Raw genomic sequence first — 17,356 nt, forward strand, 5'->3', positions numbered from 1 at the left:
TCACACAGCTATTAAGAAAATGCTTGCCACTTTATTCCCCCAGTGGACAAAAAGGGTCCAATAATTCAGGGAACAAACACTAAATAAAATACAAAACGGGTCCTCTATAAATGGAAAATATGAAAATACACTTGCCCTTGTGGCTATCAAAAACATGAAATACCGGTATATACAGTGGAAATGGTCCTAACTACAGACAAGGAACACACAACACAAAGCTCTTAACTGGATTTTTCAGTCACACTCAAGCATTCAATGACATGCACGCAACAATCAGTAATCAGAAAGACATTCTCCCTTCATCCTGAACACTCTTCTCTTGGTTAGAGTAACAGAAAAGCTAAAAAAAACTTCACCTGTCTCAGTCTAACTTGAATCAAACTGTAATGACAATAATAAAGGTGGTAATCCACGCTGATCAGAGACCAGCTTTGCATTTCTGTGTCTGAGAGACGTTTTTTATCAGCAGTGGAGCGCACGTTTTGTCCGCAACACCTGACAAGCGCTATAATGTGACGACCTTCAGCTGTCCTTGTCTAGCGTCGTGGTGGCCAGGGTCACTGTAGTGATCGGCTGCCCGATGCCGTGCATCTGCATGCGAGCCAGTTTCTTCTGCTCGCACTCGGTCACCAGGCTGTTGAGCTCAGCAGCGCTGTAGCCAATCAGAGTCCTCAGGTCACACACAAACTTGTAGACAAAGCGCTTTCCCTGCACCTTGCAGATCATGTCCCCGTCGTAGTAGTATCTGAATGAAAATACAAAACTCAGAATCACACCAAAGTATATCAACTGATGAGAGACAACAGATATGCAGATGGCTTTCAACAAATGAATAATGGACAATACATCAGTGTATCCGTTCTTTTATATTACAGCAGCTTTACATTTTAAAATATCAGAATAATCAGGTTTGTTCTAAGTTCTCTTAGTAGCAGAAAGAACCTCTCTTCTTCCTCTTCATATCCTCCTATCTTGGATCGTCACTCCTGCCTACAGGCCATCACTACTAGGGTGACAGTCAATCAGCTAAATATCAATGGCAATAAAACTTATCCTGACTTCACAAAATAAACCATTTTGTTGTCTCTAAAGATGGTTGTCAGGTCCACACTTCCCAAAGCGTCAAAAGTCTTAAAGTCATCTTGAACAATACTCTTTATCGTCCACATCACATTCGGCCTACTACCACCCACTTAAGATTTCTAGACTTCTTTCTCAACACAGCACTCAAGTCCTGGTTGCCTCCCATTTGGATTCCTGCAATACCACTCTCTCTGGTCTCCCAGAAAATCTCCTTAATCAGCTCCAGACGGTACAGAACTCTGACCATATTACAGCCATTCTCATCCAGCTTCATTGGCTCCCTATTCCTCAGCATATCCAATGCAAGATTTTCCTTCTCGGTGACTTGGCAGCCCCATATCTTTCAGACCTCCTTCATCCTTACACCCCTTCCCTTTGCTCAGCTTGAGCTGCTCTCCTGCTGAGCGATGAGTGCCAGAGCCTTTAGGTGTGATGCACTTTGTCTTTGGAATTTACTTCCACTTCACTTTTATCGCCTAAATTCTTTGACACAGTTCAAATCGCACCTCAAAACCCTGCTATAACTAAGCTACGACCATTTCATTTATAAAGTGGGCATGTTGCACTACATGTATAAAGGCTCATTTACACCATGGTGCCCTGCTCTCAAAAACCTGACAGATGTCACGCTGTCTGTGAAGCTGGATTTAAGATAAGTGTTTAAAGTTTTGAGCGCCATCTTGTGTCAGTACAGAATGTGTCATCTCCAGGTTAATTGGTTAATTACTGCTAATAGACTTACAGTAGTTTATTTTAGCTAACTAATAAAAAACCCCAAAAAAACCCAATAACTCAGTCAGAAAAAAGGGCACTGAAACTGAAAATAAGGGGATCACTCTTCTGCTGTCCCTGGCTGCAACAATGACATTTTTGTTAAGAAATCAAGGCTCTACTGTCCACTTTCACTCTGTCTCTTAAGCAGTAAGTGGTTCTCCGTTGTTTGGCTAGCTACACTGACAGGAAAATCCCCCTTTTAGCTGTAATGTTCAGGCTTGCAAAGGGTGTGTTTGAAGGGCGCCAAAAAATAAAATGTACTATTGTTTTTATTATTGTTATTACCACATAAGGGAAACAGTCAGCATCATCGGCCTACTACTGGAAATATTCTGTTTTAAGAAGACTGCTGTCTGCGTCTGCAGGAGGAAGCCTTGCTAACTTGCAGCTACACTCTAAATCGACTTTGTACTGGAAAGTTGGCAGCATGTTTAAAGTCAATCTCACTGCACCAGACATTTGTCTGCGGTGCCTGTGAGGTAATGGCTTATGTCTGGCTCCAAACTTTAGATAGAGTGCCACAAAAAGTTGCCATTAAACAAAAACACACAAACCTGAGGGCTCGACTGAGCTTCTCATAGTTCATGGTAGGCTTGTTCTTGCGTTGCCCCCATTTCTGTGCCACGAGCTCAGGCTGGTTGAGTTTGAACTCTCCCTCCTCGCCTACCCAGGAGATGCAGTCTCTTGCGTCCTTGTCGGTCAGCAGCTCGAGCAGAAACTGCCACAGCTGGATCTGACCATTGTTACCTGACAACAGAAAAACAACACAAAGTATTTGAAAAAGATTATTCAAATAAAATGTGTGTATCTGTAATAAAAAGACAATTTAACAGCCACAACTGATTAGAACATAACATTAGAAATGGTAATAGGAGTATTTTGTACCATTACTAAATCTGCCAATTCTAAATGTATTCAACTATTTAGTCTAAAATAGCGCATTAAGGAAGGTTTTGTCAGACAAAATGGCTAAAAACGTTGCATTTTCAGTTTGAATGCAAAGCAACATTACTGTCAGATTGTAAATTTAAAAACTAAAACCTAAAATTGGTGACAAAACTATCCCTGAACACTTTTGAAAACTTTCTGACTTTACAAAAAGTGAGTTGCCTAGAGAGCGGCTGTGTGCGTGTGTCCTACCTGTACGGTTCCCAGGTGAGCTGCGCTCCTCCCCTCCTGAAATGCGAGGTGCTCTGGGACCACGGTTCTGTTTCAACACCTTTATAGCAGTGGGTGTGCTCACTTGAGCTGGGATTATTTGCACAGCTGGAGGAACAGATGGGAAAACTCTTCATTAACATGTGTTTTGGATCTGAATCTATTTAATAAATAACTTCCTGTTAAATATATGGATTTTGTCCAGAGTTTAACGAGCAGAACTATGTGGAGGGCATGGTCATGTATAATCAGACAAGATAACCCAAACAACCGAGGGAATTTACAAAGTTTAAACATAGCACAATAAAGTTGATTATCTTTATCTGGACGTTGGTGATGAAATGTCTCTCACTGAAAACACAATGTTCCCTCTAATTTTTCACGTGTCTGAGCGAACACACAAACTCCCTGAGCGGTCCCTTGGACCACTGTGAGCAACAGCAGACTTGTACACTGTGGTCACGCCAGCATCGAATCCATCCAAGTTACATGGTTTATTAAAATAATCAAATTACAGCATTTACATTTATGTTAGACTGGTTTTAATTAACTGCTTTAGCCCACTTACAATGAAAATTAATAAATAAATCTTGTCCATGACCTGTTTAGTATGTTAACACTATTGGAACTCCAATTTTGAAAACAAAATTTTCTTTCTTCTTTTTTTTTTTTTAATAAAGCTGACTTGTATTATGAGTCAGTGGTCTGGGACAGAGTCCTGTAACTCTGTCTGCAAAATACAGTATATAATGACCAATGTTGGGCAATTAATTATATAGTTCTTCAAAAAAGAGTTATGCAAACAAAGTTTTTTGCAGCTGTTTACCTAAAAATGCGGCCAAGGCGGGTTGTTTTTTTTTTTTTTTAAATAAACATTGCAAACTATTTACAGAACATCGTTCTAATTCCATACGGGAGCAGACAGTCACTTACTGACTAACACTGCAAAAGAGAATTGTCAGAGTATTAATTTTAATTTCAATTCAGGTTAGATTTTATTTTGTGCGCAACGCAGATTTTCTGTGCGCAGAGACCGTGCCAGCAGTGCGCAATTGCGCACACGCGCAGCTTAGAGGGAACATTTGTTCATCACTCATCCATTTGAGTTCTTCAGTGTTAGGTAAACAGTTATTTTAATTGTCTTTTGGATGATTTTTCACGCTAACACTTACGCTGATCAATCGTGACGGTGGCGTCTCCTCCAGACTGGTCCTGGCTGGCCAACACGTCTGAAATTAGCACAAAATATTAGTTTCATTTTGGCATGAAAACACATTTTATTCCATCAGCTGAAACAAACATTTGAGTCAGACCTACATTTGCGAAGGAGTTCCAGGTGACTCCAGAGTATCTCTCCATTGGGCACTTTCTGAAGGAACTCCTCCTGAGTGAAAGTGCAGAGGTCTCGCCCCTGGATGTGAATGCTTCCTATTTCCATCTCATCAATGTTAAACTCTTTCATTACCCACACAGCCCAGTGGATCACCTGATCAGCAGACCAGAGCATAGGGTCTGAGGAGAGAAACCTCACACATTACCAACCGTGTTTGTGTCTTTGTTTGTTAGCACAATAATGATTGTTTTCCACTACAATAAGGTAGTTCATTCAAGTATTCCTCACCGTACGGTATGCCCAGGCGGACTTGCTCTTTCCGGTAGCCTTCGAGAGCTGCGGCCCAACGTGTAACCTGCTCTGAGGTCTCATCAGACAGGGAAGACCGCTCTACAGCAATAAGCTGTCCCTCCTCCACCAGAGCACCCTCTTCCCCTGCTGCATCTGGATCAATCACTACTTCAACTGTTTCTACTGGCTTTACAATCTCCAAGATGTTCAACCTCTCCTCTCCTAGAAACAAAAGTAAAAACAATGCATTTTAAAATGTACTCTCTCTTTACTAACTTGAGTACTTGATATGAAATGTGTCACGCTTTTGGTACCTGGTTTGGTTATTATCTGCAGGCTGAGCTGCACTGTGCCATCGGTCTTTACTCCCTGATCGAAGAGACTGTGATCAGGGTGGAGCTAAGAGGAAAAGAACAGATAAAGCGAGACAGCAGTGAGAAACAGTTCAACCCAGGACCAAACAAAAATCATTTAATCATGAACAGATTATGAAAGGTGTCATTATCTAATTCTTACCTGAATGTCCTGCAAACAAATTTCATAAGCATCCAATGAGATTTGGATACGAGGCTCCAAAAGCTTCTTCAGATTACCAATTGGTTCGTTTATGTCGATATCTTGCTGAATCAAGTCTGACGCAGTGATGGTCTGCTCCTCAACACTACAAATCAAATAACATGAGACAGAAATGTAAAAACACAGCTGCTGCATGAACAAATTAATTGTTTTATTTATGCAATCATCTCTCTCACCCTTCTTCCAGGCATGCCTGTTTCTCCCGTTCATCTATCTCGATCTCTATCATCTCTTCTGGCTCACTTTTAGACATTCTGCTGGGAGATAACGTTTTACCAACACGAATATAAAGTGACACATTAAACAAAAATTACTGTCAACCAGATAATCAGCATAAAAGAAAAGAACCAATAAACTCTTAATTAGGTAGCTGGTCACACTACCTAATTAATCACTTAAAAAATGCTAAAATTAAACTAAAACTATAATTAGCTTCTATCCTCCTCCTCACTGTTAAATTAAACAGCTAATTTTAATTAGAAAACCCAAAAATCTATCCAGTACATCAAATTGATGTTTGTAGTGATTATTAATGGCATTCCATCCATCCATCTCCTCTTGCTTATCCAGTTTACGTTCACAGCTGGGCGGGAGTCCAACCCAGGTGATGGTGCTAACCAACACAACACCATGCTGCACTGACTTATCAATGCATGTGCTTTTGTTTTGGGTTTTTTGGAATAACTTTATAACATGAGATGCACCATTATTTTTTTTTCCAAAGTAGGCCTCTGGGGGTCACTACACATGTAAGAAGGACTGGTCCACATATATTTATATGGGGAAAGAGTCTTTGTTACCTTAGTTACTTTTAGACAATCCATAAACAAAAATATATTTTAATCAGAATTTAATTAACCCATTTGTAAAGACTAATATTAATTAAATTTATTTTTAAATCACAAAAATTATATTAAACAGCCAAAGTTGGTGCAAGCAAATTTTGGTTTTGTAAAACAAAATTATAACAAATACAGTATGAAATCATTAAACAAAATTTATCTTTTTAATCAACTAATAAATAAATCAAGTAATATTTTTTACCTAAAATTTAAAAAAAAAAAAAAATAAAAAAGTTGATTTTTGATAGAACTAATAATCATTTAAAATACTAATTTAAAGTTAAAAAGAACTAAATAAAAGTGGATATTTAATTGATCTTTTATTCTTCTACTAAATTTCTAAACTTACTTTCTTAAAAATATTTAAGTAAAAATAAAGTGAAAATAAACATAAAAGTGGTTGTTTTGATATAGCTTGTAATCTTCTAATAAATTCCTAAAATAAAACATACTTGAAAAACGATATTTAATAGATCTTTTAAACTAATAAATTATTAAACGAATAATTACGTTCTTTAAAAAAGTTTAAAAATAAATATGAAACTAGGTATTAACAGGGCAATATCACTACAATAACACCTTTCTGTTGTAATTTCTTTAATCGAAGTAATACAAACAACTAATACATACTACAGTGTAAATAACAATAACGACTTCACTGTCGTGTAACTTAAAGAGCATACTGTGCCTGTTAAATAAAACAGGGCACTTTGATGGGGGTTTTCTACCATAAAGGCCTCTCAGCCTCGACTCCTCATTGGCCGTCTACAACAGTTCAGTGACTGCTAACGTTAGCCAACTCGAGGGCGAGGCTGTGGCTTCTAAAGGCCAACTAGTAGGCCAGTAGTTACAGAAAATAGTAACCACGTATAACTACACGTCCAAAAAACGTGTTGGAAAAATTCACCAAACTCAAATTTATGCGTTAGGCTACACGTGTACAGTGAAGCAGGCCTACAAAAAACAAGTTAGCTCCAATATAGCAACGCGGGGCGAGGCAGCTGCATTACACAACCATCGATCCCGGCGTGCTAAACAACCGTGAAAATATCCTATAAACTCCGAGTGCTTCGTAACTTCAGCAAATCTTTGTTAAAGCACACTTTAACTCTGCACGTAGAAAACTTTTAAAACGGAAATAGAATAAACGGAAACAAAACAGCATAGGGCAAATGGAAAGGAGCCGGAAATCCTGGCTAAGGTTTTACAGCGTTGCAAGACTTCCGAGAGCAGCGATGATCGATCCAACGACAAGTTTTAGAGGAAAGCGACCGAGATACACTGAAACAACGCTCGTTTAGACGTGTAAATGGATAATAAGGAGAAGAAAGAACTAAAAAAATCTGTTTCACCGCGTATGGAATTATACCCACCCTGAGTTTGTGGTTGGACGGTAATCAGCACCGCGACAGTACGCAGCTTCTCCACTGTGCTGTTAGCAAAACAGCTAACTAGCGACTGCTATAACAACCAACGTTATTTCTATTTTCAAGCCGAAGAGGAAGCAAAAGTCCGAGGGAGCCAGCGTTAGCCTAGCCTTTGTGGAAGTTGGCTAATGTGGGTTTCTGCCTCGTAGGTGGGCGGCCTCTTCCCAGCAGGCTGACTAGGAATCAACAACACGCTAGCTAGGTTAGCTTTGCTGCTTGAGCTACATAAAATAGCGGGAACACCCCAGATACAACAAACGTGACGACGGTGTGGTACATTTTCCTCACAACAAGCATATATGTCTCTGAAATAATCATACCTCTTAAAATTTAGACCTTCAGAGATGTTGATGTTCTATTGTGGAAGATAATCGGCAAAAAAATGCACACAGTCGAGAGATATCATGCAAGTTTTTAGCCAACTACACTCAATCTGAGGAGGGGCGGAGACTAACCGGAGAGACTGTAGTTACCTTAAAGTCTGTGTAGTGGAAAAACCGCCAGCTAAATGTTTCAATAGTAGCTGGACGTGCCTTTCTCAGCTCCAACTTTGTGGCAATTTAGGAACAAATGTCTAGTCCAGATGTATCCTGACTAGATAGCATTAATGGCTAAATAAAACTGCCTTTTAATAGGACCAACTGTAAATATAAAGGTAGTCTCTTGAAAATGTTACCATAAATTTAATCAGTTTTACTGCAACCATGCCCTCCCGTAACTGATTTTTAGTTTTTCTCCTTAATGTATGCTACAGACTGTTTTCAGTACTGAAAAGCATGTGAAAAGCAAAAGTTTTGTACTGGGCTATTTCAAATATTTGCAACAGTTCCTCTGGGCAAAGAAATGAGCTGTGTGCATCCCCACATGATCCTCTATCTCAACTTCTTTTTCCTTTTAGGAGTAGGCTGAATTTTCTGCCTTTGACACACACCACCTCTGTAAAAAGCAGATTTCTACTAAGATTATGTTATTCTCGCATTTTTTTTGGTGTTCTCTTTTCTAACATGTTGGGGTTTTTTGCTTTAAACTTCATTTTAAGTTGCTATTATATTTTTATTTCTGGTTATTCCTACTTTTTATTTTGTACAAAACACTGTGACTGTCTGTCTGTGAAAAGTGCTACATTATAAGTAAATATATAAACTTTTCAGGGTCTAGTTTCAGTTTTTTGTCCATGCCTATATTGATGTGCATTATTATCACTGATGGGATTATAACTAATAGGAAAGCTAAATCATTAAAGTTTTATAGAAAAGCGCTATACAAATACAGGCCATTTACCATTTACTTTGATGGGTATAGACCCTACATGTGTTTTTGCTTTTCTTTTTTTTTCATAAAGGAGCTGCAAACATAATGCAATGGACCAGCCAATCTATCCACTAAACATGTGGTTATGTTTCCTTTTGATTCCCTGTAATGTTTTGACATGTAAAATATAGAGATTACTAAATAAATATCTTCTGATGAAGTCCATAGCATTCATGTTTCCTTATTTTATTTGTAAAACATTGCAAGTCGGTTTTGTGTATCACTTTCATGTATTTCAAGGCGTTGGATGTTGCAGTAATTTATCATTTTGTTTTTTTAATGATGTAATATGAAAATGTAATCAAGAAAGCTAAATCGGTAAATTATTAAACCATTTCTAAGGAAAACAAATACACACACGTACATGTGAACTATTGTTAAATCCTTCATTTAAACAGGTTGATGCACTGAGAATGAGATCTCCTTTTCAAAAACATTTGTGTACAGAAAGAAAAAGAATACAGGGATTCAGATGCAGATCCAATGAAATCAGAGACTTGTTGCTTGTTCCATTTAAATCTAATTTTTGATTTAATAGTAATCAAAGAGTAGAGGTAATCAGGCAATCTTTGCAGTATAACTTTGGAAATAAACATCACACAATGCTACCATCACATCTTTTCATATTATAGCAAGGTTGAATAAGAAAAGATTCTGCTTTGATAAATTACAACTGTGAGACTGAATCAAGAAACTTGAAGATGGATGCAGAAGCATGTATATTAGCAATATTACCATAATAACACAGAGACAAAATTGTGACTTGTAAAGCTATGTGATGACTAATGATTGAAAAACAGAATTTGTTTCAAAATATGAATCCAATCTTTCCTTTTGATTTTCTTCACAGGTGTTCCACATAGGTCTTAAAAATGAGACTAGCATCCAGGCAGAGTCTTAAACATCCATAAGAATCAGTAGTTTCATTTTGTTTCAATATGGACTGGCTGGATACTTTTAAATAAGCATGTGTATAATATAGACCTTATTTTATCAGAATTTAAAATAAGTTTAAGTTGATTAGTGAATTCTGAAATATGTCAACTCTAGATTTGCTAGATTAAGGGTCGAATTAGCTGGATATAAAATAAATAATCAGATGTAAAATCTGTAAGAGTATGGGGCTTTTGTACAACTATAAATGATTTTTCTCTGTTGAGGAATATTTTGGGAGTTTCTAATCTTAAAAAAAGGGGCAAGAAACAAAAGAAACTTTAACTCTTGAGCCACACATAAATAAATAAATTTTAACCGTTCATTGTACAGGGGATAATTTAACTTAATGATGCCACCATTATGCAGTTGAGCACGTTTTACATTTTAAATTTAAAGGACAGTTCCCTATGCTGGTAAAAAAATAATTTTACAAAGATACTATGAATGGGTGCCTTATAAACTGTTAATTTTTTTTATTATTAGCGCAGACAGAGGTTAGGCTTTTACTTTGGAGGCCCTTTACCGGAAATACAATTGTTGACGCTACAAGCGAGCCAAGATGGCGGAGTACCTAGCATCCATTTTTGGGACAGAAAAAGATAAGTAAGTATTTAATGTTAACTTGGTAATTTCAGTATTAATTTTCATCTGTTTATCCTATGGCTACTTTTTGCTGACAGGATTTGGTCTTGTGGTATTTACAGCATGCAGCTGGCTAGGCTTCTGTGGCTTTATCTGCTAGCGCGATATGCTAGCTTTCGCAAGTGAAAAACCGCGCGTGCTAAAAGCTAGCTAGCAACATCTGGGTGATGAACAGTGCTGAGCTGGTCAGAAAGCAATCACAGCGGGTAACTTTAAATGAAAATATAGTAAATTCATATTCCAAGTTGAGCGTAAGTGGTGCACAAACTAGACCCTTTATTGGCGTTAACAAATATCATACTTTGTAAAACTCACACGTGTTTGAAACAATGGAAACCTCCAACGTACTAGAAGTGCTCATTAATCGCATTTAGGTAAATGAACTTCGTCTTTGTAATTTGTCTAGACCGCTATTTTATTCATTGCACTTTTTTTTCTATTGTCCTCTTTCCGGGTTGTAACAGTTAATTTGCTGAACCGCCAACAAAAAAGCGTTTTATGCCCAATGAAGCAACGTAGCCTCGTAGAAATGTAAAGCAGACATTGAAATGAAAACGTGTAAAACTTCATGGGTTGTTATTAAAATTTTTTTTAATAATAATACTGAGTGAAAACGGTTCAATACTGAGTAAAATGATCATGTAAAGTGAAAGTGGAATGTGTAACCAGCAGTAGTTTGGGTGTATTAGAGCAGGGCGATTATGAAGAAATTGAGCTGATTTTTTGTACAGTAGAATTTAGAAATTTACCATTTAAGTAAATGGTACAACTCGAAGGTGACGGAAACGTACTTTTTTCAGTATTATAAACAATTCTGAAATATTGGGCCATACAGTCATCCGAAACAACAGTTGAAGAAGAGTGTGCAGGCAGGAGTGTCAGGGGTGAGACCTGCTATGATGCATGGTTTGGAGATAATGGCACTGACAAAAAAACAGTTGAATATGCTAGATTGACATTGAGAATGACCTTGATGGACAGGATTAGAAATGAGTATATATGTAAAATAGGATGACTCAAGTTAAGTGATTTGGAGACAACGATAGAGAAGCAAGGTTCAGATGGTTTGGACGTGGTGAAAATACTGGACAAAGGATGTTGAATATGGAGCTGCTAGGAAGGAGGGAAACAAGGAAAACAACAGATAATTGATGAATGTAGTGAAGGAGGAAAGGCAGATTGAGGTAGGAGCAGCTGGAAGAAGATACAATGAAATAAGAAATAATGTCAGTAGTCATGTAAACTACCAGGAGTTCACAGGGTTTTCCATACTTGTTCTTTTTAATGTTATTTGTTATGTGTTGCATGTTTTCTAGTCCCATCTAGATCTTTTAGGGTATCAGTTTGTTTGTTTTTTTTTGTATTCAGAAATATTAATAAACATTGTTTTTATGTTTACCTCACCTGAGAGTACAGCCTCCCATTTTTCAGTGCTCTTAATATATTTTGTTTTACAGGGTGAACTGCTCTTTTTATTTTAAAATTGGTGCCTGCCGACATGGTGACCGCTGCTCCAGATTACACAATAAGCCGACATTTAGCCAGGTAAGTTGCCGATCCTCGAGTTTTATTTCTAGTATTCAAATTGATAAAAGAGCAGCACAGACCTCACAGAAATGGCAGATAAGAGTTAATAAACTGCGCACAAAATAAAAGTGTACTTTACAATCACAATTTTTGATTTTGGGATTGGCTTGATCTGCTAAATATTGTAATTTGATACCCAATGTGTATAAGTGCTCATCATCATCAACGTTTGTGCTTCAGACGATTGCCCTCCTGAACATTTACCGGAACCCCCAGAACAGCGCCCAGTCTGTGGACGGCCTGACCTGTAAGTAAAAAAAAAAAAAATAGGCCATTATTATTATATATTAAAATATTACTATTATTAAAAATGTGGTCTGTGAGTGTCTGAAAAGTTATTTATTTTTTATTGACCTTTACCCATGTTGTGTCTGTTTGCCACCCGTGCTGCTGCGAGTAGACAGCAGTTGAGGTTTAAAGTGACACAATGAAGCGAAGCTTATCAAGCCCTTTCTAATGGTTTTATTTACATAGTTAATTAAAATCAATGTGTTAGCTGTACTTACAGAAACACGCCAACTGAAAAGTGTCTTCTATCTGGAATATAGCAACAATTACACTGTGTATAGATTATTCATGTCTACATCTTAAGCACTTATTCACTGGATTTATTTATTCTGTTATTTATAACAAACTGTTGGTTAGCTGTTTTTTAATCTTATTCGACATTTGTTACATTTAAAGGTTAGCTTGGTTTAACCTGTGTTGTTTGGATCACAGACAAATTAGACATTAGAGTCTGAGGTTTACTCTGAAAGAGCGTTCTGCGTACAGGGATTTTAAGACCGATATACTGATAATGACATTTGCTGATATTAAAATCTAAAATATTTAAATATATCTGTGGATATGTTTTATTTACTTTCAAGCATATAAAGTATAAACAGATTTCCCAAACAGATGCGAGCTTTCCCTGGCTCTGCTCAGATCAGTTCCTAATTTCTTGCTCCAAGCATAGGTTGCCAGTGCCACTCATGACGCTGTTTAAGGGTGTTTCTCAAGTCTCATTTATCAGATATTTTGAATGCTAACTCACACCTATTAATTTAAAGAAATGCATTTGCACGTTAATTACGTTTACCACCTGAAAACGAGCAGTTAATGTGAACTGACCATTGATGTCATTGCAAGCAATTATTTTATGCAACTTAGTGTTTGTTGCTGAAACTGTGAATTATCTTTAACCACTAGGTACCATCAGTGACACGGAGATGCAGGAGCACTATGATGAGTTTTTTGAGGTAATTCATTCCCTTGTGAAGTATTTCTCATGTTGTGCCTCTCTGCCTCAAACCATGACCGCACCGCTTTTCCACTGGTGCATTTGTTTCTAACCGTGTTTGAGGTAATTAATGAAGATCCATTCTCAAGAACTAAAAATAAAAGATGCAAAGTTGTTGGATTGGTGTGACATCATGCAAAATATAGTTTTTGTTGGGCAATTGGATGACAACTGATGTCATTCTGATGTCTGTATGGTGAACGTCAACCAGCAGTTAGTTTGCTTAGTCTAAGATAAATACTGGATATGGGGAACAGCTTGGGTTAAAACAGCTAAATGTTGTGTTCATTGATTTGGAAAAAGATCTATTTTGGTGCTCTTTCAAAGATTTTACATGCGTATCTTAACTAACTGATAGCTGCTGTTGCACATTCACTGAACAAACAGAAGAGTGGGTTCAGATATCTTCTTCAGCTTCCCACTGAGAAAGGAGTCGTGCATATTTTCCTTTAACAGGCTCTTAACTGATTTGTTGTAGTCAATGCTCACACAGTGTTGGGAAGGTTACTTTTAAAATGTATCCCACTACAGATTACAGAATACATGCCCGAAAATGTATAAATGTATTTTGTAACGTATTACGTTACGTTACTCAATGAGAGTAATGTATTCTGAATACTTTGGATTACTTAATATATTATCATGTTTTTTACAACTGCATGAATGTACTATTGCTGTGTGATTTATTACTATTACTGAAGGTCCGCAGCTCCGAACCGTAGTAAAGGGACCTCTGGCTAATACGGCGGGTTCTGTGTCGGGCTCATAGCCGAAAACTAGCTTTACTTTGTCGTGTGAGTCAACTTTGCTTGCGAGAGACAGAGAGAGGGTTGAAAGGCTGCTCCAACGGAACTTATTGTTTCGGAGGAAAACAGGAACACAGTGTACAATTGAGTCTTAATAGCTTACTTACAACTGGGCTCGTCAGGCACTCTTCTTGGCTGAAGTGGTTATTATTATATTTACATGCTTCCAGCTCCCGTTTCTACTCGATGACAGCTTGTACTTTTCTACTTCCTTTTTCTCCTTCCTCACGCTCACAGACACATAACGTGTATGGCAGTCCATTCTCCCTGCAGCACAGACTACACTGCCCATGAGGCTACATTCTTTAGGGCTATGCCTGTAGCATTCTGTAGCTTAGCACAACAACAACAACAAAAAGGCGCTCTCTCACCCAGGAAACACACAGTCGCAGAGAGTCTGTAACCATGGCAACCATAACGCTGCCACCTGGAACCTAGCTGTCAAACAAAACCCAAACAGTCCTGACCCACGACAATATGAAACAGGAAAATACCGCCGTGTAATCCATTTATTTCAACAAAGTAACTGTATTCTAAATACCACCTTTTTAAATGGTAACTGTAACGGAATACAGTTACTCATATTTTGTATTTTAAATACGTAACGGCGGTACATGTATTCCGTTACTCCCAAACACTGCGCACATAACATCAGACTTGACTTCTCTATCATTTCCTCACAGGAGGTGTTCACAGAGATGGAAGAAAAGTACGGCGAAGTGGAGGAAATGAACGTATGTGACAACCTCGGTGACCACCTAGTTGGAAACGTGTATGTGAAGGTGAGTGTCAGGCTTCCACTTTCCCTGAAATGTAGTGAAATTTGGCTTTGATCCACTGACATAACTTTTCTCTTCGACTGCCATCTCTCTTTGTAGTTTCGTAAAGAGGAGGACGCTGAGAAGGCTGTGATAGACCTAAACAATCGGTGGTTTAATGGACAGCCCATCCATGCTGAGCTGTCTCCTGTCACAGACTTTAGAGAAGCCTGCTGTCGCCAGTATGAGATCGGGTGAGTTTTACATCAAAGGAAACAGCTTACAAGCTGTATTTAACCCCAAAAGGCCTTACAGAGGGTCCAGAACAGGAATATCCAACACAGTCAGGGTGGGCCAGCTTTCTGATACAGAGTCAGATTATAATAGTTTGGTAAATTCACAGCTAGTGAGCAGATGCCTGGTGTGTGTCGTTCCCCCCCCCCGTTGCATTATTATTCGCTCTGTTTAGCCAGCTGCTTCAGCCAAAACCAACACAGTATTTCCAGTTGTTTAATGTTGTGTACCACATGTAATAAAGGACAGCTTCAGACTGTGTCCTAAACTGTTTTTTGTTTTTTCCAACATCAAGTTCATTTGCAAAACCAGCTATGTGTTTCCAGTAGTTCAGTATTTGTTTTATTGAAATAAAGTGAGGATGGTAGAAATATGATATTGTTTAGCAGTGGTGAAATTCTTGTTCAGTATAGGTTTGGCCAGTTTTGATTATTTTACCTTGTTTTATGTATTTATTTATTTATTGTAAAAAAAAAAAGAAAAAAAGTGCTGGAGAGAAACAGAAACTCAGATCTGTTCGGCAATTTCTGATCATTTAATCAGCACAAGTAAGACCTATTTGCCAATTAGCTGATTCATTTTAGAGGTTTAAAGTTTAAAGCAGTGTTTGGTATCCTATTCATGGTGCGCCTAATGAAAGTCACTGTCACAGTCCACTCATGAGTACTTCTTTTTTTTTGTAAGTTCAAGGTAAAGTTTCTAACTAGAAGCTTCTGTTTGTTCCTGGGAAAAGTAATTAAATTAATTTTTATTTATAAAACGCCAAATCACAACAATAGTTGCCTCAAGGCGCTTTATATTGTAAGGTAAAGTCCTTAAAATAATACAGAGAAAACTCAACAATCAGATGACTCCCTGTGAGCAAGTGGTTTGGCGAGAGTGGGAAGGAAAAACTCCTTTTTAATGAGAAGACACCTCCAGCAAAACCAGGTTCTAGAAGATTCTATGGAAGAGCTAGAGATTAATAATAACTAATGATTAAATGGAGAGTGGTGTATAAAGTCATAGTGATTGGAGAGAAAGAACGGGGAATGAAAAGGATACACTTAATGCATCATGGGAATCTCCCAGCAACCTACAGCTATTGCAGCATATCTAAGGGAGGATTCAGGGCCACCTGATCCAGCCCTAACTATATGCTTTAGCAAAAAAGAAAAGTGTTAACCCCAATCCTAAAAGTAGAGCAGGTGTCTTGTCTCCCGAATCCAAACTGGGAGCTGGTTCCAGAGAAGGGGACCTGAAAGCCATTTTACTTTTAACTACTCCAGGAACCACAAGTAAACCAGCAATCTGAGAGTGAAGTGCTTTATTTGGGTGATATGGTACTATGAGGTCTTTAAGATGAGATGGGGCCTGATTATTCAAGACCTTGTATATGAATTATTTTAAATTAGATTCTTGATTCAAGAGGGGACCAATGAAGAGAAGCCAGTATAGTAGAGAGATGGGTGAAATATGTCCTCTGGGTTCTCTGATTCTTGCTGCCCTGGTTTTCATATGCTTTGTGTGCTCTCTCCACAGGGAATGCACTCGTGGTGGTTTCTGTAACTTCATGCATCTGAAACCCATCTCACGTGAGCTGAGGAGAGAGCTCTACGGCCGTCGAAGGAAGAGGTACAAACTTTGCATGTCAGGCACGTCGTTAAACCTTCGGATGTTTCACATTTTGTCACGGTTCCTAATCCTCTACTTCCTCACACCTACAGCCGCATCAGGTCTCGGTCTCGGTCAAGAGACAGGCGGTCTCGCTCGAGGGACAGGGACAGAGACAGGGACAGGGGTCGAGGAGGCGGCCGTGACCATGAGAGACGTCGCTCCAGAGACAGAGAACGTTCGGGGCGATTCTGAACTTCGAGCAGTGACTACTTGCCCTCCCTGTGTTCATCCCTGTCTTTTTTTAAGTTTGTACCCTTGCAGATTTGTTTTGGGACTAACTGAAAGGTAGCTGTTTCGAAGATGTGAATCCACTGAGGAGTTTGGTTTTTCTTGATTTCTGAAAATGACTTTCACTTCATTAAATTTAAATTTGTACCAAACGATAATGATTACTGAGTCTCATTTCATATTTCATAGTAAGCATTCATTTCAAAATCAGATATAGCCACTGATGAGTCATTATTCCTCACATGTAGTGTGTTGTTCAACTTAGTCGTGAAGAAGTTCATGATCTAGGATAATTTCTTAGTTTAAAAATTTAAAAACAGGATTTTCTTGCCCACTCATTTCTGCTGCCATAGTTACTTCCATTTCTATTAC

The 17,356-nt window shown here is 38.2% G+C and overlaps 2 protein-coding genes across 4 annotated transcripts; one reads left to right on the forward strand and one right to left on the reverse strand.

The window, feature by feature from the left end:
- Positions 1–11: 11 nt before the first annotated feature.
- Positions 12–7,946, reverse strand: gabpa (GA binding protein transcription factor subunit alpha). Of its 3 annotated transcripts, none has more exons than XM_086267354.1 (10): positions 7,805–7,946; positions 5,392–5,469; positions 5,156–5,300; positions 4,954–5,038; positions 4,637–4,861; positions 4,333–4,527; positions 4,188–4,244; positions 2,998–3,123; positions 2,412–2,604; positions 12–745 (listed from the first exon to the last, which is right to left on the reverse strand). In XM_086267354.1, the coding sequence occupies exons 2-10, from the start codon at positions 5,466–5,468 to the stop codon at positions 523–525; spliced, it is 1,326 nt and encodes a 441-aa protein (XP_086123480.1). In that variant the 5' UTR covers position 5,469; positions 7,805–7,946; the 3' UTR covers positions 12–522. The 3 variants fall into 3 exon arrangements, with proteins under 3 accessions (XP_086123480.1, XP_086123481.1, XP_086123482.1); XM_086267355.1 differs by having other exon boundaries at positions 5,392–5,472; positions 7,805–7,937; XM_086267356.1 differs by lacking the exon at positions 7,805–7,946 and adding an exon at positions 7,431–7,748.
- Positions 7,947–10,230: 2,284 nt separating this feature from the next.
- On the forward strand, positions 10,231–17,136 carry u2af1 (U2 small nuclear RNA auxiliary factor 1). The gene is made up of 8 exons (XM_086267236.1): positions 10,231–10,334; positions 11,831–11,918; positions 12,141–12,207; positions 13,152–13,201; positions 14,732–14,830; positions 14,927–15,060; positions 16,622–16,714; positions 16,807–17,136. The coding sequence occupies exons 1-8, from the start codon at positions 10,291–10,293 to the stop codon at positions 16,946–16,948; spliced, it is 717 nt and encodes a 238-aa protein (XP_086123362.1). The 5' UTR covers positions 10,231–10,290; the 3' UTR covers positions 16,949–17,136.
- Positions 17,137–17,356: the final 220 nt, after the last annotated feature.

Source organism: Aulonocara sp. 'chitande type north' Nkhata Bay, linkage group LG16 (genome assembly GCF_057382095.1).
Source record: "Aulonocara sp. 'chitande type north' Nkhata Bay isolate Kocher_YH1m ecotype deep benthic linkage group LG16, A_spYH_male_GT1.1, whole genome shotgun sequence".
Taxonomy (NCBI): Eukaryota; Metazoa; Chordata; class Actinopteri; order Cichliformes; family Cichlidae; genus Aulonocara; species Aulonocara sp. 'chitande type north' Nkhata Bay.